Source organism: Henckelia pumila, chromosome 3 (assembly GCF_033568475.1).
Source record: "Henckelia pumila isolate YLH828 chromosome 3, ASM3356847v2, whole genome shotgun sequence".
Lineage (NCBI taxonomy): Eukaryota > Viridiplantae > Streptophyta > Magnoliopsida > Lamiales > Gesneriaceae > Henckelia > Henckelia pumila.
In genome coordinates, this window is record NC_133122.1 from 51,127,904 (window position 1) to 51,148,936 (window position 21,033).

General features: G+C 32.9%; 2 protein-coding genes across 5 annotated transcripts; both read left to right on the plus strand.

Annotated features, from left to right (window-relative positions):
- The first annotated feature begins 5,100 nt into the window (after window positions 1–5,100).
- LOC140886657 (auxin-responsive protein IAA9-like) lies at window positions 5,101–8,914 on the plus strand. Of its 3 annotated transcripts, none has more exons than XM_073293371.1 (6): window positions 5,101–5,319; window positions 6,249–6,885; window positions 7,005–7,231; window positions 7,320–7,443; window positions 8,208–8,269; window positions 8,622–8,914. In XM_073293371.1, exons 2-6 carry the CDS (start codon window positions 6,278–6,280, stop codon window positions 8,657–8,659), a joined length of 1,059 nt encoding a protein of 352 aa, XP_073149472.1. In that variant the 5' UTR covers window positions 5,101–5,319; window positions 6,249–6,277; the 3' UTR covers window positions 8,660–8,914. The 3 variants fall into 3 exon arrangements, with proteins under 3 accessions (XP_073149472.1, XP_073149470.1, XP_073149471.1); XM_073293369.1 differs by having other exon boundaries at window positions 5,107–5,319; window positions 7,302–7,443; XM_073293370.1 differs by lacking the exon at window positions 5,101–5,319 and adding an exon at window positions 5,662–5,737 and having other exon boundaries at window positions 7,302–7,443.
- Window positions 8,915–16,954: 8,040 nt separating this feature from the next.
- On the plus strand, window positions 16,955–19,891 carry LOC140890509 (E3 ubiquitin-protein ligase WAVH1-like). Of its 2 annotated transcripts, none has more exons than XM_073298356.1 (2): window positions 16,955–17,766; window positions 17,930–19,891. In XM_073298356.1, the coding sequence occupies exons 1-2, from the start codon at window positions 17,392–17,394 to the stop codon at window positions 19,616–19,618; spliced, it is 2,064 nt and encodes a 687-aa protein (XP_073154457.1). In that variant the 5' UTR covers window positions 16,955–17,391; the 3' UTR covers window positions 19,619–19,891. The 2 variants fall into 2 exon arrangements, with proteins under 2 accessions (XP_073154457.1, XP_073154458.1); XM_073298357.1 differs by having other exon boundaries at window positions 16,963–17,766; window positions 17,933–19,891.
- The last annotated feature ends 1,142 nt before the right edge of the window (window positions 19,892–21,033 follow it).

Sequence of the window (21,033 nt, forward strand, 5' to 3'; positions counted from 1 at the left end):
ATATGGAGTACAATGACAATATTTGTGTACTTTATAGGATAGCAGACTTTTAAAAAGTTGACTTGATAAAAAATAATAATTTAGTTTTTTTTTTTTTTTGAGATTTGAAGTAGGCTATATGGAGAATATTTTTCTGCTTATCATATCATTCATGCATGGGGGCTTCAAAAATAAGTGGGAAAGTGCATGCATATATATTAAATAATGATGCAGTGAAAAATATCATTAATGTATACAAGTAGTACTGGATGATAAATCATGTTGGTTATATGAATAAATTGGAAACATATTTACTAGAATTATAATTTTTTACAAGTTTTATGCACGATTTTATTTCTTATTAGGAACACTTTTTTCCTTCAAATGTGAAAGCAAACTGGTAATTTGGAAACTTTATGGCTCTTGCATGCTTAGGTAGCTAAGCTGCTTCCCTTGTGCATGCGTTTCCCACAAGGGAGGAAGTACTTGATGAATTAATGAGTACCTGAACCGATTAGAATTGTGTGTGTTATTTTTATTTGTACTTTTAGTTGATAACGGAGATTGTGAAAATTGAATATCGATTTCGAGACATGTCTCGTCAAATATACAAGTCGGTTAATTGTATTTTTATTTTAGAAAGACATTCACCTTATCTATATAGTACCACAAGGAATCAGCACTGTGGTGATGTTCCGGTGAGAAAATACCCCGTACCCAGGTATAAAAAAACCCCAGACGGGGGTGGAAAAATCCAAGGACGGATTAATCACCCGGGAGGAGGCTAAGGAACAAGGGCGCCTCTATTTCTCGGGACAGCGGAGCATCCCGGTGAGAAAATACCCTGGACCCAGGTATAAGAAAACCCCGGACGGAGGGAATATCCGGGAAAGTCTCAAGAATCAAAGAAACCCCGGACGGGGGTGGAATACCCGGGAAAGTCTCAAGAATCCTGGGAGGTCGGTGGGACCTGAGCTTTTCTATTCTTAGAGCTAGGAAGTGGCCACGTCCACTTAGAGTATCACAGATGCAAATCACAAACTAAATCAATACTAACCACGTTCCAACTGAATGAGCTCTTTTCTGAAATTACGGGGTGTCTAAATCACACGTTGTAACCATCCCATCATCCTGAAAGCTGTCAATAAGCCCATACTCAATAATCATTAAGGACCCAAACGGACGAGTATAAAAGCCTAGACAGAATCTCTCAAAGGGGCCAACTGATGATCATCATCATTCAGCACACACTCACTCTCTCAAATATCCGTATAAACATCATTTCCTAACAAAGAAGGCACTCGCCTATCTTTTCATGTGGGAATTTACCCACTCCCGGATACCCATTTTATGATAATCGCGTCAAGCACCTATATACAATGGATTCCAACCGTAATGGAATTGCCATGAACATACGTCCATCCAACTTTTTCTGCAATTAATTGATCTCTATATCGATATATCACTGAAAACTTCGATCCTACCCCATGGGGTAGATAACTCTCACTAATTGGTTCAAATCATATGGATCTCACTCAATCATGTGGGGCCCACATAATTTGAACCAATAAAATACTTCCACCTATCCCATGAGGTAATATCCATGGGGTAGGTTTGATTGATCCATATATCGGTGTTGGGTTCCGAAATTGGCTCAGACAATGGTAAGCTTAATTCAGCTGAAAAAACAATTACTCGTTCTAAATACATTTTAGATATTCGATTATGTAAATAATATACTGTTAGATTGTGTTTTTTTAAGGGAGAAAAAATAAAAGAAAGAGCCCCTAATTAATTAGAGGAGAGCGATGCATGCAACATGCAATTTCACATTGCAACTTTGCTACCTAAGAATACAAGTTTGAAACGTTTCCAATATCGGCCCATGTTTGTCTTTTTCAATAAAATACGACTTCTCTGGATTTTTTAGAACTAAAATATCCAAAATTTTGTTTTATTCTGTGACTTAGGCCAAACAATTTCCTATCCAAATCTCACTTTTCTTGCTTTGCCGATTTGCGAGCCTCTGTCGGGCCGCTCGTGTTACTGTTACGTAGCACAAAACATTATCGTTTCGTCCCATATTAATTATGGACAATGCTATATGTACTACATGCCCTATTAAATTAAAAAAAAATTTCAAATTTTTTTAAAATTTATTTGTTTTCAACCTACAATTTTTTGTCTTACTCAAAAAACTTTTTAAGAAAATATTATTATTTTTTATTACTTACTTGTAGAATTAATTTTACTTAGTTTCACAAAAATAATTATTTTATAAAATTTTAAAATATAATTGTTAATTGAGTTAAAAAAATAATAATTGTCTATTTTCTTATAGAAAATATATTTTAAAATTTTTAAAATTAAAATTTCAAATTTAAATCATATATAAACTAGATTTATTAATATATATTTAAATTTATTGTGGATAAAATATATATTTAAACTAAAATATATTTAATATTATTACGTGTAATAATTAATTAATTTGTTAAAAACAAAATAAAAAATAAAATCATATAGGTTTATTTTGATCAACGTTTATATATTGTATGTTTGAAAAAAAAAATTGTATATTGTATCATAGATTGAAACATGTAATAATTATTTTGTAAAACATTGATTTTTAAAAATAATTTTTATTGTGTGTAGTAAGTTTATTTTAAATTTTGTATACTTGGACTTTCAAATTTAAGTTATATAAAACTATATAAGTGAGATTTTGTTATTATGTATTTAAATCAAAATATATTAATTATTATGTGCATTTAATTATTTTGTTAAAAATTTTAAAAAAATCAAATATTTCGGGTCTAACCTAAACCCCAAAAATCAACCTTAATTCGATAGTAACTGATCGACTTTGGTCGGGTTCAATTTTGACACCCCTAAAATTTCACAATAAATAATTAAATTAATAATAATAATATTTTCGTTAAGAGTTTTTTTTAAAAAAGATAAACAATTGTAGGTTGAAAATAAAAATATTTTAAAAGAATTTGATATATTTTTTTGAGCAAAACAAAAATTGTAGGTTGAAAAAAATAAATTTTAAAAGAATTTGAAATTTTTTCCTAATTTAATAGGGCATGTACATCTCTATGTAAGAGTCTATGTACATATAGCATTATCCATTAATTATATATAAATTATGCTAATTAATGATTTGGATATATAACATTTTCGTGGTCTCATGGAATAGATTGACGTATATTGCTTTTATAGGTTTGACAAAAAACCGAGGCATTACATTCTTGTCACATCGAGTAATAATAGTGACAATCCTAATTCGTTCGTACATGGAACTATTCTAAATTCATTAGCTGGGATGATGGCGATCTGTGACTGTGAGTAAATCAGTGGCATAATTATATATTTTTTTAATGGACAATAATTTTGGATCATTGCATTTAATATTTAATTAATTGTATTTTTTTTTACATGTAAAATTTGTAATATTATTAATCCAAAATAAGGTCTTTAGTTACAAGATCTATCAACCAAACGAAAAATTTCCAAGCTCCCAAATTGTAGATTTATGAAACCATATATAAATTTTATTATGGATCAAATGTTATATCTTTTTCATAGTTTAGCTGTGAGTGGACTCCAAATATGAACAATTTTGACCTCATTATTCGAATTTGAGCTTGGTTTATATATTTGGTTAGAACTTAGTGTTGTGTTGATCACTTATAAATATAATACTTTACTTTGTATTCAAGCCTGTGTTATTTTAGTGTGTTAAAGCTTCGAGTAAAATAATTTTCAGAATTTAATCATATTTCTCATAAGTTTCAGATTTGAAAGTATAATTTCATACTTGGTTCCCCGACTACAGAATATATGTTGATTCCTCCAAGGCTCCACTACTGGAGGCTCTAATGGGCCATGGTACATCTAAGCCCAATCCCCCCTAATTTTGGGCCTGAATTGGGCCATTTTGTAACCTTAAATCTAAATGTAAACAAAACATGTTAGTGTTGGGCAAGCGTGCAAAGGCAAGTCGCAGGTAATGATTCTGTTCCGTGTCACCGCGCATGAAGAATAATGTTTGAACGGACTTTTGGAGAAATTTATTATTGTTATTATTATTATTATTATTATTATTATTATTATTATTATTATTATTATTATTATTATTATTTGAGTAAATACTCGATGAATTCCTAACTCAATTTCAAATATTGGCAAATAAAAATACCAAATAATTTGGTTAAAAAAGAATTAGTTCCATATTTCTTGTGGCTTCTTTAAATAAAAAATAAAAAATAACGTAACTTGGGGTCAAACACCCGGCAAATCCAAGTTGAATAGACGCTTTATTGTTCCCCAAAATAGTTGCTATTCCCACTCCCGGTTTCCCTCTGTCCCCTCCTTTTTCTGCCAAATCTTCATTTTTAATATCCTTTCCGTAACTTTTACACCATCATTAAAAAATATTTATATACAAGATAATTTTTATTTACTTTGTTTGTCAATTAGAAAGGAAAGGGATACCATTTTACTCTTTAATAATAAAAGAGCTTTGAGTCTCGCTGCAATTGAATCGGATCGAATGAGATCGGTTCTTGTCATTTTTTTTTATTATATACAAAAAAGATAAACGTTTTGAACATGATTTTTTCGTCAATCTAGCATATAGATGATATCATTTAGATTTCAAGCTCAATTGTTCAAAATACAAAATAGTAAATTCACTATGTAGTTTCTGAAATAAGTATAAAAAAAAAGCAAATATTTTTCCCACATGCCATTCATTACTTGAAGATGTCTTTATTTGCCATATGAATAGCCCAAAATAAATCTTTTGACTCGCTTTTTAATGTAAAGTAAATCAATATATTATAAAATTTTCTTTATACACTCCCATTTGCTCATTGCTATTTGCTTGCCAAAAGGGAAGGTGCGTGCAATTCGTCAGGGCAGATTCGGCAATTCGTCATAACCATAAAGTTAAAAAAAATCAGTAAAAAAGTCATAATTAGCTGTCACCATTTACCACCTGCCACAATAACACGGGTAATTATTTTCCTCTGACCGCCTTCAACGGCCACGATTCCCTCCCATTAAGCAATCCCAGCCGTTAATCAAACCACCCCACAGAAACTTTTCCACTGATTCCCATTTTACCCCGGACTGGAAGCCGTATCTTCAGTGATGCCACTGATGGGAGAGCCACGCTCTTGTTTTTGCTTTTAGCTTTGTGGTGAATGAATGCAATGGAGGGACCTTAAAATTTCTCTCTAATCTGTGTTTCCTGCGGTTACTTCGAACTTCTTGATCTTCGTATTCATTTTCAGTTCTTTTGTTTGCTTCCGGCCTTCAATTCTTTAGGTATGTTGTTTTGGCTTCTGCAAATTTGATGTATATGTTCTCTTGTTTTGATTTAAGCTTAGTGTGTTCCAATGGGGCTGAGATCTCGTAATTTTGGGTCATGTTCGTGTTTTTTTCCCTCGATGACTATTATTAAATACCATGTGTCGGTTTACCGCTGAAATGTGAATTGTTTTTACATTAGTTGGCTAAAAAATTTCTTCTTTTGTGTGTTTTTTAATTATATTATCATCGTCAATGTTTTTATATTCTGTGTGGTTCAAATTTCCTTGGTTTGTATTTTTGTTATTTCATCGAAATTTCCATGCAGAAACAAAATCGCACTTCATTTTTCTAAAATTTCTTCTTTTACTACTTTCTCGCTATCAATCCGCCTCTTTCCCGTGATAGTGCTGAGTTGAAATTTTCGACCTTAGAGGTTCCTGCTGATTAAACTGTTTGTTTTTGTGTAGACTACCAATTTTTTGTTTCTTCCAGTTTTAGTCTTCTTGTTTCTAAATATACAGAGCTCACTTGCACAATTTAACCGAGCAGTTTGTTTTTGAGCTGATTATTTTATTTTTATACGTAATACGATGTTCTGATGATCACTGTGAGCCAAAAGTTACGTCATCAGGCATATTCAATTCCGTTAGGAGTATGGAAAGGCCTTGTAAATTTTGGCTACAATGTGACATGATTGTGATACTGTCTTTGATTATTATCCCATATGATAACTAATTGATTTACGCCCATGTTACTAAATGTTCTTTGTTTCACGTTAAACTCATAAATTAGGATTTTGAAATAAAATTGTTGTTTTTCTTTGGAGTTTTGCAGCTCGGAACGGTCATTCCTAAGCACAGCAATGTTGTTGATGATTTCCTGTATGATATGATTTGTGATCATATATTTTAAATCGCCACAACTAAATTTTTGTTATCTTGCAGACTTGTACAACGCCAAAGTTTCAAGCTTGATGTCATCAATGTTGCGGGGTGTTGAAGGGAAAATCCTGTGTAATACATCCTCGATGGATTCCTCGGCTTCTTTAGAATGTATTTCTCAGAATGGCTCACGGTTGAAAGAGCACAATTACTTTGGTGAATTTTCCTTGGTTGACAGCTCTGCTGTCTCCTCTGTGCCTCGAGAAGATGAGAAAATCTTAAATCTGAAAGCTACAGATTTGAGGCTTGGTCTTCCTGGATCACATTCCCCTGGACGAGATTCAGACATTACTCCGATAAGCACCGGAAATCTTGATGAGAAGCAATTGTTTCCCTTGGTTCCTTCCATTGACAGAATCCACTCATTGTCACCAAAGATTGTTGTTTCTGGAAGCAAAAGAGGATTCTCAGACACCGAATCAAAAGGTGGCTTGTTTACTGAAGAAAAGTGGATGTTTAATGCGAGAGGATCTGATTCTACACAAGAAAACCTAGCTGATAATTCTGAGATAAATGTTATTATCTCCAAAAGGCCGCCTGTGTCTCAGTGTTCCATTAAGACAGAAGTACCTGTAAAAACATCAAAAGAATGCCATAACAATGTTAATGTTTCTGACACCAACCTTGCACCCGCTGCTAAGTAAGTACTGAAGTTGATAAGGATAACTGAGCCAGTCTTTTAGATAATTATGGTCAAATGAGATTTTTCTTTTTAATATTCTGAGGTTTGCCTCTATTGTTTTGTATGTTTTGTTGCAGGACACAGATTGTTGGTTGGCCTCCTATCAGATCTTTTCGGAAGAATTCTCTGGCATCAACATCAAAGAAAAATGATGAAGTTGATGGTAAACCAGGTCCTGGTGCTACTTTTGTTAAGGTCAGCTTGGCCACTGCTCCTTATTTGCGGAAGGTTGATCTTAGAACATATTCCTCCTATGAAGAGCTTTCTTTTGATCTTGAGAAAATGTTCAGCTGTTTTACCATTGGTAAGCTGTTGTTTTTCAAGCTATATGTTTCTTGTATGTTCTGGTGTGATATGAGAGTGTTCTGGCTTAGGACAATGTGGACCTCCAGGAGCCCGAAGTAGAGAAATCCTGAGTGAGAATACGTTTAGGGATCTTCTGTATGGATCTGAATATGTGTTGACGTATGAGGACAAAGATGGTGACTGGATGCTAGTTGGAGATGTCCCATGGGTGTAAGCTTTCTCCCTTACCTGCTTTCATTTGTGAAGTAATTATTTGTGCTTTCTGTTATTTTTTTTGTTTGGTGGGAATCGAGTTATACAATACTTCTATCCCTCAACTGTACAAAATTTGTCAGAATCTTTGACCAAGGAATTATAATGTTGGCATGTAACCTTTCTGGAATTTTTAACAATCATATATGAAAAATATATTAACAACACACTATGATTTTTTTTTCCCTTAAAGCAAGCTAATTGACTAATTGAGGGTGCCATGCGGAATGACCACTTCTATAGGTATTGAACATTTTGTTTGGCACCTTTAATTGGATGGCAAGGTTCCATTTGCCATCCAAGAGGTGAATAGAGGCGCCTATTGAGTTATTATCTAATGTTTGAGTTTTAATTGAGAGCTGCTAGTGGTGTCTCTTGAATTAAAAATGGAGTCTTTGCATCCAATTAAAGGTGCACCAGCACCTGTTGAGTTATTTCTAATTTGTTTGAATGTAAGTCAAGAGGCACCCGTGTTTTCGCTCAATCCACTTGTTGGAGTGACACTGAATCCCAAATTTAAAAGGAGATTTCTCTCGGCGTCGTGTTCATTTGACAAAACATAATTTTAAATATTTCGATATTTTCTTTAGTAGGTATTTATTTTTAAAATCTTTACTCTTTTCCACCTTCGGTATCGAGTACTTGATACATTTTACATCACCGGTGGGTGTCTTTATGTTGGTCCCCAGTTTCATGTTTTTGGCTTTTTGTGCTGCTTTTAGGATGTTCATCACTTCATGCAAGAGGCTCAAAATAATGAAAGGCTCTGATGCTATCGGATTAGGTGAGATTTGTGTTTTATCATTGTATCCCTTGTTGGTAATGTCTTTTTATTCTCTATGACGCTGATAGATCGTAAATAAAATTGGTAAGATCTTGCATTCCTGAGAACTCTTCTGCAGGCTCCAGTAAAATTATTTGTTCAGTGTTCCTTATACAATAGAGTGAGTATACTTGGTTCACATTATCAATGCTCGTCATATTTTTAGCCTAATCCCATGTAGTAACAATATTGAGAACCAATCTACGAAGTTTTGATCAATAACTTATCAAATTGTCAAAACTGTATGTGGGCTCTGATGTTTTGTGATTGAAGATGGTACACTTTACATTGTGTTACATTTGCTGCTTCACAGCTCCATGGGCCATGGGAAAATGTAAATCCCCAAACTAGCGCTCTGGACTCTCTCCAGTCATAGTGGAATTTTCCCGGGGTTCAACCAAAAAAAAGGCCGTTAAAGCTTCAGTTAACTGGTCTGAATTACTTCCATTGCTTCGTGTTCCTTGATTGCATTGAGAATTTCCCAACTCCATGCTATATCTATCCTAGTTTGAGATTTTTTTAATTCATATTTTTTTACTGTAGAGACAATTTAGTGCATCCTTTGTGTTGATTTCTCGTTTGAATCAACAATTGTTAGATTGCCAATGCCTTGTACCGATTTTACGATCATTTTATTGTACTGCTCATTTCCTCGTGAAGTTGAACAATATTATTTAGTTGCGGAAGTTGGATGAAGAGGGATTTACGTCTTGTTTGCAATAAAATAGTATTCAGGCATGTGTGTCCATTCTTGAATTAATTAATTTATCCTCTACGGCAACACATTTATTTTCTTCTGCATGGCCAAATCTGAATCTGATTGCAAATCTAGAGTTATCAACCTGAGATTCCTTTTATTTATGCCATCTAGGTGTAGTAAATTGGACAACAGTTTAGTATAGCGGCAAGATAATTAGAAAGAGTATACATATTACTCTTTTTTTTTCTCCATAGTACAATTGAAGAAAATGAACTTAAAGTAAATATGCTATTACACAAGTAGAATAAATAATTTTAATCTGAGGAAGATCAGAATTTAAATTTTTTTAAAAAAAATGTTACTAATCAAAATTTCACCCTAACTTTACAAGATATAATTCTACACTATATTGTTAAAATTTCGATGCCAAAAACAATAGATGTATATATGTTTCACCTATCTCATCATTAGAGTCATCGAATCACCAGTGTCTTATTATACATGTTTTAACTTTTAATACACTGCACGAAACAGTACTAGATTTTCTAGTTTCTACCACTGTATTTTTTGATTCTATATCCTTTTGAAATTTTTTCCTTAAAAGTGAATCCAGTTTAACAATGTATTTCTGCAGAATACAATTAAGTGAAATTTTAGTGGGATTAAGTAGAATCTTAAAAGAATATATATCTTTGACCAAATATGGAGAGATAAGGATTGACTTTATGGCTTTAAAAAGGACCAAAAAAAAAATCAAGAAGATGAATGCTTTAACCCAATTCCTAAAAGATAAGAAGTAAATGCTTTCAATCACTCTAATAATTTCTAAGATCTCAATTTTGAATTAGAACAATAAAATAGTTTCCATGAATATTGTCAGTCTAAAATAAATTTTGCCCACGGTGCATTGAATTACTTCAATTAGTTGCTAACAAGCAAAATGTCTAATGAACATATGTACCTTTTGAGCTGCCACGTTATTGCATATAACTAAAACCATTCTTTTTCTTTTCATTTTTTGAATGTGAAATTAGGGCTTTTCATTCACAAAACGATGCCAAGTATCTGGTACAACGATAGATTCGAAAATTTTGTCGGATGGGTCATTTTTCATGTTATTACCATGTGAAATCTTTATTGTATAATAATTTATTAATTGTATTAAATTTTGTTTATGGAACCACCAATTTGATTGAAATGCAACCAAATTAATTATTAATCAACTCAGCAGGACGAGTGAGTAACTAATTATTATTTATTCAAATAATTAAGCTAATAATTTATAAGATTAGTTACATGATTAATCAAATGCTCCAACTCCAATAATGTCCATTGTCGTTCATGCCATTTGTGTTCTAAAATAATGTACCTCAAAGGCTTCTTTTTTTTTTTAATGCTATCTAACATTTAAAAAGGTAATTGCCTTGTTAATTTATTATGGGCTTTGCTTGTCTATAGACATAATGATAAACAATCATGTTGTACTAAAAGTTTGAAGCAGTATAATTCTACACATTAATACTTAATAAGTAGTGGAAATAATTGTAGCTTTAATTATTTTCCAAGTTCACCAAATTAATTATATATGTTGTCACACACGTACTTGTGATTAACTGATTATTAATTCGTCCATATATATATTGCTTGTTATGTTTTACCAAAAGTAAGGGTGAAGCAATGGGGTAGGTCTCACGGAGGCCGGTAACTATTATTGAGTTTTTTTTTGTTTTGGTTTTTTCGAAGACAAACTATTATTGAGTTTCATTGTTGATAAAAGCATCATCTTTCATGTAAGATCAGTAAGAATCTTGAGCTTAAAAGTCAAAAGGAGTTTATACAATATTATTATTATTGACAACGCATAATAATCACTTTGGTGTGTCAACGTGATATCAAAATTTATTTTCAATTTAGTTTCTCATGACATAATTTCTTACATAGTGTGTCCGTAGAATCGAGTGAAAACAAAATACCTTTTCCGAGAAAAATCCTACATTACGCGCGTTAAAGATATATATACATTTTCAGCTCTTTTTTTTCGAGTATATATATATATTTCTTTTCTTAATTGACAAGTTTTTGGAAAAAACAGAATTATTGACAAGAACAGATGTTAGCTACCGATGTGACTGAATTTCATAAAAAGTCCTTATTATTTGATGAAAAGGATATTTAAGATAAATATCTAAACCAGCTATCCCGAGGACCTCATATATGATACGTGTAAATGCATATTGGATCTCCATACACTGTACTTTAGTTCACATGATATTAGTTCAAAACAAGAAAAAATGTTGATAAATGTATGAATTGGATGATATATTTCTGATTTTTTTTAAATAAAAAAAAACTTAGGATGGAGATAGCAGTAAACTTGTAATATCAATTTTTTTTTCCGTTTGTAATATCAAGTTGTTATGCACAAGTACTCTCTTAGTCTTTGTATAAATTTATATTTGTTCTTAGAGGTATATTAAAAAATTTGTTAGAATATTTAATCATACTAATTAAGAAATTTTTTATTTTTTCTTATTTAATGATTATTTTAACAACAGAAATGTATTTAACAAAAAGTGTATTGATATAAAAATAGATAAATAATGTTAAATAAAAAATATATATTTAAAGATGGATAGAGGGTTTTTTTTTTCCCCATGAGATTCTGTCGATAAAGCATACACAGTATTTGGATAGAGTACCATGTTGTGGAACAAAACGTCAATGTCACTTAAGAAAAGGAAATAAGAGATGATTTGACATAAGTTTGATTTGAGGTTTGGTTATAGTAATTGGTGAGTGTCCACATCACGTGCCCTTTAGTTTACGGATTAATTATCTTTTGAAATTACTAAAATACAGCAATGATATGTCTTCGATTCAGATATACTATGCTCCATCGAATTTGTTACACTCGGTAGAATAATAATATTTGGATCAACGAGCGTCACAAGATTTCATGTTAAGCTCATGTTAATCCAAGAGTTGTACTGCACATGAAATTCGGCATGATATATGTCTATTTGGCCTATTTTTAAGTTCTTGCAGCTAGTCAATAAGAACTTTAGATTACCATAACAACAATAAATTATAAGAGTATACTTTTTAAAAACATATAGTACAAGGTTACAGTCCAAAGATGATTGATTACGATTCACGCGTACAAAACTTAAATCGTTACATTAAAAAAAGTTTGATTATAAATTTATAGACTTATAGTTCGGTCCGGTACACAATATATATTAATTACAATGGTCACATTCTTCAAGGTCCAGTTGTCACTAATGTACACTTGCGTCAACTAAATGGTTCCAAGCTTGATTTGTGCACATGTTTTTTAGTCTTCAATCAAAATTTTACTTTATCAATCGATCCCTAGTGTGTGCAACTATGCATGGCTACATGTCAACGAGAATTTTTTGCAAAATGATATTGCGATAAATTTGGTGGGACGAATTTGCTTATTCGATCACCTGTGATTAATTATTGTTGTTTTAATAAAATTATTATTTTCTATTATAAATATATGCATTATTAACCCGTCTCACGAAAAAAAATATATGTTGTTACATGTTTTCTCTCCCACAAACCACAATATACGTACGTATTAGCCTCATATATTCGGTTGGGTGTGTAAGTTGTAACTATGTAGGGTAATATATATATATAAATGATATGAAAAGCACAGAAAGTTAGAAGATTCTAATATTTGGAGAAATATGAATGCAAAACTGTACTTGTCTTATTATTTATTTTTTGATTTTTTTTTTTTGGTTAGATTAATAAATAAAAATGGTACTTGTAGTGGTTACTTAAAATATTCACCGTCGACCTTGTGAAAATTTCCTCGGTACTCACGACGTCGTTCTGACTAGCATTTAGTGCTCTGATCCCCTGCATCCATTCCCCTATGCTCCCACCCCATACCCAATAACGTGCCACGTGCATTCACTTCCTCCAATTAATTATTAAATTAATTTCTTTTCAAACACATAATTGTACCGCGAGAAGATAGACCCTTTATTATTTGCACCCTGCCTTTCTATATAAACATTTTATTGTAAATTTATATATATTATTGCAAAAAGTCAAATTATTTAAATTTTTAACAGTGACTGAAATTTCAAAATTAAAACAAAAGAAAATCGACTCCATTTTCATCGATAGACCCACTTTGCATTTTTTTTTTTTTACACGTTCAATTCCAATTTCATAAAATTTAATTGATAAAACAAAAGGCCATACGAAGATATTAGGAATGAAAATTGAAAGATAGATATTCAATGTGAAGAGTAATGAAAATTGGAGAGGAAATTATAGTTTAGGGAATATAGTCAAAATGGTTATGTAAGTTTGCCCATTTTGTGTTTTGGTCTTATAAGTATTTAATTTTGGTTTTTGGTCCTATAAATTAAGTTATAATTGATTTTTAGTCCTTTCATAGAATGTTGATGTGACATCAGAAAATGCTGATGTGACACTTAAAAATGTTCAAGTGACATTGAAAAATAATGATGTATCTGTTGTGACATCAACAATTAAATGATATGTTTTCAAAACCGAACTGTACCGACCGGTTCAATCGATTCGACCCAAAACAGTCATTGATTTGATCCGAAACACTATCATAAATCGTTTTAACGGTTGAACCAAAAAAATTGGTCAAAAACCGGAAAATTAGTTTCTCGGTTTTTTGTTTGAAAAATTAGTTTTTTTTTATTTTAAAACTTTAATTTAATATTTATTATATATATATACATGATTGTTTGAAATTTTTTTCTTCATTATAAATATTATTTATTAATATTAGAGTTTATAATTTTTTGAATATATTTATATAGTTATTTAGTTTTCAAACTAATATATATATATATATATATATATATATTTCTATTTATATAATTTTTTTAAGTTTTTATAATTTAAAATATATTATTAATTATTATATTATATTATATTATATAAATGGTTCCGTTATTTTTAAGTTAGATTGGTTTGATCACCGGTCCGGTTATAAAAACATTGCTTAAATAAAAAAAGGACTAAAAACCAAAATATAATTAAATTTACAGGACCAAAACCAAAATTGAATACTTAAATGACCAAATCACAAAATAAGCAAACTTACAGAACTATTTTGGTTATTATCCCTTATATTTTATGAAATCAATTATATGATACTAATCAGTAATTACCATGAGAACCTTTTTACTGGTTTTTATTTATTATAATTAAATTAAAATGAAAATTCCAAAAGAGGACAGAGTAGGTTAGGCTAAGCTATGATTAGGTTAGGGTTGCAGGGGGGGTCATTTTTGGAATTCCCGAGGACTGACGAATTTAACGGAAAGGTAACGGCGTTAGAGACCGGACCGGCGGAGAAACAGAATACTGGACAAAACGTGAGTGAACAGTTAGTGTTAAGTGGTCAAATCAAGAGACCAGCAGAAAGTGTACTGTGTGTTTGTTTTCGTATTTTGTTCCTTTCATATCAAATTTATTCTCGTTTTCTTTTTATTATTTGATATATACACACACACATACATTTTAAATTCAATACCCGCATTTATTTATTTTTTTTAAAAATAATAATAAAAGTTGGATTTGTATTAATCAGTAATAATTTAGTGAGTACTCTTGATTGTACGTGTATTTAATGTGGAAAAATTAATTAATGTGGGGATTTGCAGACAATACATGGGGAAGATGAGCTATGATCCGTAGTCTGCTACTGCCACACGATGGAGACTAATAAGGGCCTGGAAGATTCTCTAATATCATTATTGACGACCATTTTACTCTGATTTTTCTCTGTTTTTTTTGTTACAAATTTACTACTTCACCAATCATATGTTTTGAAAAAGATAATAATTTTTTAGATATAAATAAATAAATTCCCCAAAATATGTTTTGGATGGACAAAAAATTGATCGGCCCTATTATTTGAAGAAGGTGTATAATATAATATTTTAAGAAATAAAATTTGAGATCGAAGGGAGATGTACCAAAAAGTCACATTTATTAACGTATAATGTGGGGTGCACCTACCTAGTGTGGGAATGCACCTAACACTGAGCACACTTAATAATGATAATAATAATATTGAAATAATATTTATTAGTATAATAATTATGAACATTGACCGATAAGGTTATTTATTTTTAAAAATAGTAATTGGTACAACTGTAGAATTATTGGTCATCATGATGGTACTAATCATATTTCTCTACCAACTCATCCCATTGCCATTACGATGAAAACAAAAGTCAATACTCGTACACCAATTATTGTCTAGTTTTTACACCTCGGTTAAAACTTAAAACTATATATATTTTCAGTCGGAAGAGACGAGCGGGTGAGAAAAAATATCGAATTTTCGATATAACGAAGTTATTGTATCGAAAAAATATCAAATTTATCGAACATTTGGTACACCGAAGATTTCGGTACAGTATGATAACAATATCGATTTTTTTGATAGGTATGAACTATAAAAATTTTGAAAAAAATATAAAAATATATTATATTTATAAACAATAAAATTTTAAAAATATAAAGTTTTTTCGGTACCGTGGCGAAATTTCGTTATACCGTAAAATGTCGTTATGATCGGTATGCTATTTATATGTATCGAAAATTTCGATATACCAAGAGTTTCGATACGATATCTATATAACATTCTCTTATACCGTAATTTTCAGTATGATATACGATTTTTCGTACGATACGGTACGTTATGATTTACCACCCATAAAGATGAGTTTACACATTGTTTTGTATGATGTTCGTATGAATATATACTTTTTGTTATAAAATGAGGATAATAATTTATCATCAACGTAAGATTATAACGCAGAAAACACATCTTATATGGGTTAGCATTATAAGCTTATTTTTGTTTGTTTTCTTTAATGTACAACAGAGGTACTGTCAGAAAATTCACGTGAATTGGGTAAAGATTTATTTTTTTAAAAAAAAGATTTGATCTCGAAAGATAAAAAATAGAATAAGATCCGAAAATCTCAGAAAAAGGGTTTCCGAAAAGAAGTAAAAAGTTTGGGATAGCGAAGCGTAAGGCGAAAGTGGGGATCAAAGGTTGCGATTTTAAGGCTTACTCGTATATATGTCAGGTGCCCCCGTTGACTTTCAAACTTTTTTTTAACCTTCTTTCGCCAGTCACTTTTTAAGTTACTCAAAACCCAATATATTATATTATATAATATAATAAAATACTTTTCCTAGCAAATAAAATAAAAATAAAAGAATCTTTTATGTTAGTCATGTTTATATTCTATAAGAAAGTAAACGTTATTTCACGATTATTTCGTCCTTATAATTTTTCCCTTACAAAATGTTTGATTTTGCGTAGATTCTTTACATGGGTTCACATCATCGACATGTATAATTTAATTAAGTTGCTGTGATTAAATAACCTGTTTAGCAGTTTAGGTGGGTACATCAGATTTCACTAATGTAAAATATTAATCTCCCTCTCCAATTCGAGCTAGGAAATTTCAGATGACATTCATGTTTCAAAGTTTTGATTTGACTTTCTAACATTCATTATTAAAACAAAAACAAAGGGTGTGTATTGGGATTCGTAGTCTTCTTTTCTTTCTTCATTTCTAAACTATAGAATCAAACATTTTTTAAAAAAGTTTTCCTTTACCTTTCACATTTCACATGTTTAATACCCCATAATAATCATAAAATGAAACAGCATCACACACTCTTATCATTGGATAAGAAAATTATCAAAACGTACAAATAAATTTCATAAGTTTATATATTTAATTTAATTAAAATAAATGAGTATGATTTACAAGTATAAAATAAATTTCACATCTTTCTATATTTTTTTCACAAAAATACCAAAAACAAACGGCCAAACAAAAATTGACTAGAAAGCTTAAAATTGCAAATCCCGATATAATGGAAAACCAAAATGATGCATATATTGGAAAAAGGAATAGCGGATTCCTACATATGATTAAATAAATAAAAGAATGGAAGAAGGAGACACTTTGTGCGTTCAGATATATATAAAGTTATTTTGGAGCTTTTGCTGCGATCTTTTTGGGCTTGAGTCAAATTATACTCTGAAATTCTGAAAGAGAAATTTGAGAAAAATAAATAAATAAAAAGTGGATTTGTTTTTGTTTTTCTTTTTGTTTTTATCTCTGTTAGGTCTCTGTTTCTTCATCATCTATTCCCCTTTGTCTTCTCTATTACCAAATCCACTTTTAGCTCTCATCTTCATCGTCTTTCTTCCTCGACTTTTCCAACAAAAAGTCCAAATCCCACTTCAAAACAGAGGCGCAGATTGTGAAAAACTATATTATTTAAGGAAGTTGAGCTTTTACTCCTTCTCGGTAAAGTTGACACAATGGTTTTGGGATGGAGAAGAGCATTTTGCACTTCGGTTCCGAAAGATCAAGAAAGGGATTCACCGATTATCAAGGAGAAATCGGAAACCAATCCAAGTCTGAGCATTGGCTCAAGATTTGGTGGGTTTTTCTCAAATCCTTCGACCCCTCGGATGCAGTCTCAACCTGTGTTTAGCCCCACTCTCCGGTGTCGGACCACCGCAAATACACCTTCGGCACGGCCGGCTGCTGTGGCTCAGGCGAGTTCTGCTCCGCAAAGTCCGAAACTTCGTTGCAAAACTAGAATTGCTCCAAGATTCTTCAATCGTTCTACACCTTCTTCTCCTCGCTCTCCCTCTTTTTCTCTACTCAAATCAAGCCTTCGCCTATCCAAGGTATACGATTTTTATGCTACTGTCTTTTTTTAAAATAAAAAAAAATCATGATATAGAGATTTTAAAGATGGAATCTTTCTTGAGTTTTTGTAAATATATTAGCTCCTCATAATTTGGTAATGATTCATCTGTTGTTGATGTTTTGTTGTCCTCGTACTTTTAGCAGAATAGGTGCGAAATTTGCTTGGAGCGACTGAAAACCGGGCAGGGAACCGCCATATTCACGGCAGAGTGCCGCCACAGCTTCCATTTTCCGTGCATCGCCGCCCAAGTAAGGAAGCAATGTTCGCTTACGTGTCCGATTTGCAATTCCACGTGGAAGGAAATTCATCTCTCGCCATCAACACCCACCCCAACTCAAAATCGAGCCCAAGATTTTGAACAGAAAAGAGATGTTAAAAAATCAATCTTGAAGGTCTACAACGATGATGAGCCGTTGTCATCTCCAACATCTGGTGCAAGATTCAACCCCATACCGGAATCCGATGAATACGAGGATAGGAACGATGAATTCCCAGGTTTTTTCGCTGCTAATAATGTGGTTTTGAAGGAACTGGAAATGCAGAAAGTGGAGTTTGGGTTGCTGTCCGAAACGGCCGTGGTGTCAGTTGGTAAATGCAGTGAAACTTATGCCGTTGTTTTGAAAATCAGAGCTCCGGAGGCGAGTTCGAAGCACGCCCGTAGAGCTTCAATTGATTTGGTGACAGTGGTGAACGTTGGCAGGAGTATGAATTCAGAAAAGATTCATTTGATGAAGAAAGCAATGAGAACGGTGGTTTCTTCCCTCACCGCCGCAGACCGGTTCTCAATCGTGGCATTCTCCTCGACATCAAAGCGTTTACTACCTCTACGGAGAATGACAACCGCCGGAAAGAAGGCCGCGCGTCGAATCATCGACGCCATCATCCCCTTGGACGACAGTGCCACGAGCGCTATGGATTCGCTCAAAAAGGCTGCGAAAGTCATCGAGGATCGCCGAGAGAAAAACCCAGCCGCTGCCATCATGCTATTTTCCGACGGACACCGAGGTGGCTCCGCCGTGTCACACAGTCTATTCTCGGAAATCCCACTACATTCCGTGAAACTAAGCGTGGGCATCAACGAGCTGCCGGACGAAACTCTCGCGAAATGTATCACAAACTCACTGAGCATCGTCATCCAAGATTTGAAATTTCAGCTTGGGTTCACGCCCGACTCGGCTCCCGGCGAGGTCTCGGCGGTTTATTCCTCCCACGGAGGTCGACCCACATTGATCGGATCCGGACAGAGCTGGTGTATGATGGGTGACTTGTGTTCCGACGAAGAGAGAGAGGTGTTGATCGAATTGAAAGTCCAATCCCCGTTCGCCGGTGGGGCCACCGTGGCCCACCGGCGACTGTCAGTCCGATGCCAGTACAAAGACCCGTCAACTCAAGAGCTGATACACGACAAAGAAGGAGCAATTGCAGTCCCGTGTCCACGAGTGATCGGGTCCGCATCCACTCGCGAATCCCAACGTCTGAGATGCCTCTTTGTCACCACCCGAGCCTTAGCGGAGAGCAGGAGAATGGCCGATAGGAGCGACATTGCCGGAGCTTACCACATGTTAGCCTCAGCTCGAGCTCTCATCCTGCAATCGGGTTCGGGCTCGGGTGAGGAATTCGTTCGCGGGCTGGAAGCTGAGCTGTCGGAGCTGAGCTTGAGGAGACATGATCAGGCTCAGCAAAGGAGGAACAACCACGAAAGGGAAGCTGAGCCACTCACGCCCACCTCAGCCTGGAGAGCAGCGGAACGCCTAGCTAAACTAGCCATTATGAAGAAATCGCTAAATAGAGTTAGCGATTTACATGGATTCGAAAACGCGAGATTTTAGTTTTGTTGAAACAATAAAAAAAAAATAATTTGTATAAAATTAAATATATATGAAAAAATAATAATAAGTAGAAAAAAGTGGGGCCCTGGTGGTGTGGCAATAGCAAGAGGCGAGTGGTGGTAGACTACTCCGCGCTTTCTTCTTCAAATGATACCCCACATAGTATGATTGATGGAGGCAGTGAGTGTGGGGTAAGGGGTTGGTCTATGTGGCTGGTCTTCGGCTTTTTGTATTTATTTTTCCCTGTTTTTTTAATTATTATTATCATTATTATTTTTACTAGTATTGTTTGTATCTTTATCTTTATTTATTAAATAACTATCATATAATATTTTTGAAGAGATTGTTTTGATTATGTTTTATGAAATCACACAGATTTATTACCCAACTATGGTTTTTTGGAACGGCCTTTTGTTTTATCTTGGGTGAAATAAATAGAATAGGAATAACCAGTATTCAAGAAAGAAATGAAAATAGTGAATCGTTGATGTATATTCGATATAAAATAAATTTGGAACAACACTATTTCATGATGTCAAAAGTCTTAACATATTCCAAAATCAATATTTCAAAGGCACACCAAAAAAAAAAACACTAACTCCGTGATAATCATGGTTCCGAATAAAAGAAAGAGATGAGACACTTTTTCACTTTCAATTCAAGAATTTGAATTCTTGAATTAATGTAAGGCGGTGAAATGATGGTGACATGATGAAGTTGGGCCTACGCTCTCAAGGACAAGGCATTGTTGTTTGATTGAGGAGGGACCCTTTTTCTAGCAGAATATAGGGGCCTTGATTTGGAAATTACAACAGACATTTTTTTACCAATTATTGCTGCATTGTACTCGTCACCATCTTATCTCATCTAAATAATAAATATAAATATAAATAAATATCTCACTTCTCATTAACTACATCCACCACCAAAAAATACACTATACAATCATTGTACCTATACATGTCATTTTCTGTAGTATTAGTTAGTAACTTAGTATGAATAACTAATTATTAATCAAGCAATATTATTCTATGATAACAATATAACGGTTTTGTTCATGCCGCCCGCAGGATACTATCCTGCAGGCGACGTGTAACCCTATGATTGGTCAAAATCAATGGATCACATGTGGGCCCCACTAATTTTAACCAATAAAAGTCGGCCACGCTATCCACAGAACATTACCCTGTGAATGGCATCTACTTAACCCAATATAACTCCAATGCCACCGTAAAGTCTTATCATAACTTAAATTTTGATTAACATTTCCGAACTTTTAGATGTTCGGAACGGTGGGACCACAATTACTAAGACTCATAGGTCCTACGTATAAATATTAAGTTAGGAATTCCCAAGATTACTTAATAATTCCCAAGATCGATCAGAAATATGGCAGTGTTTGCACAAATATTATT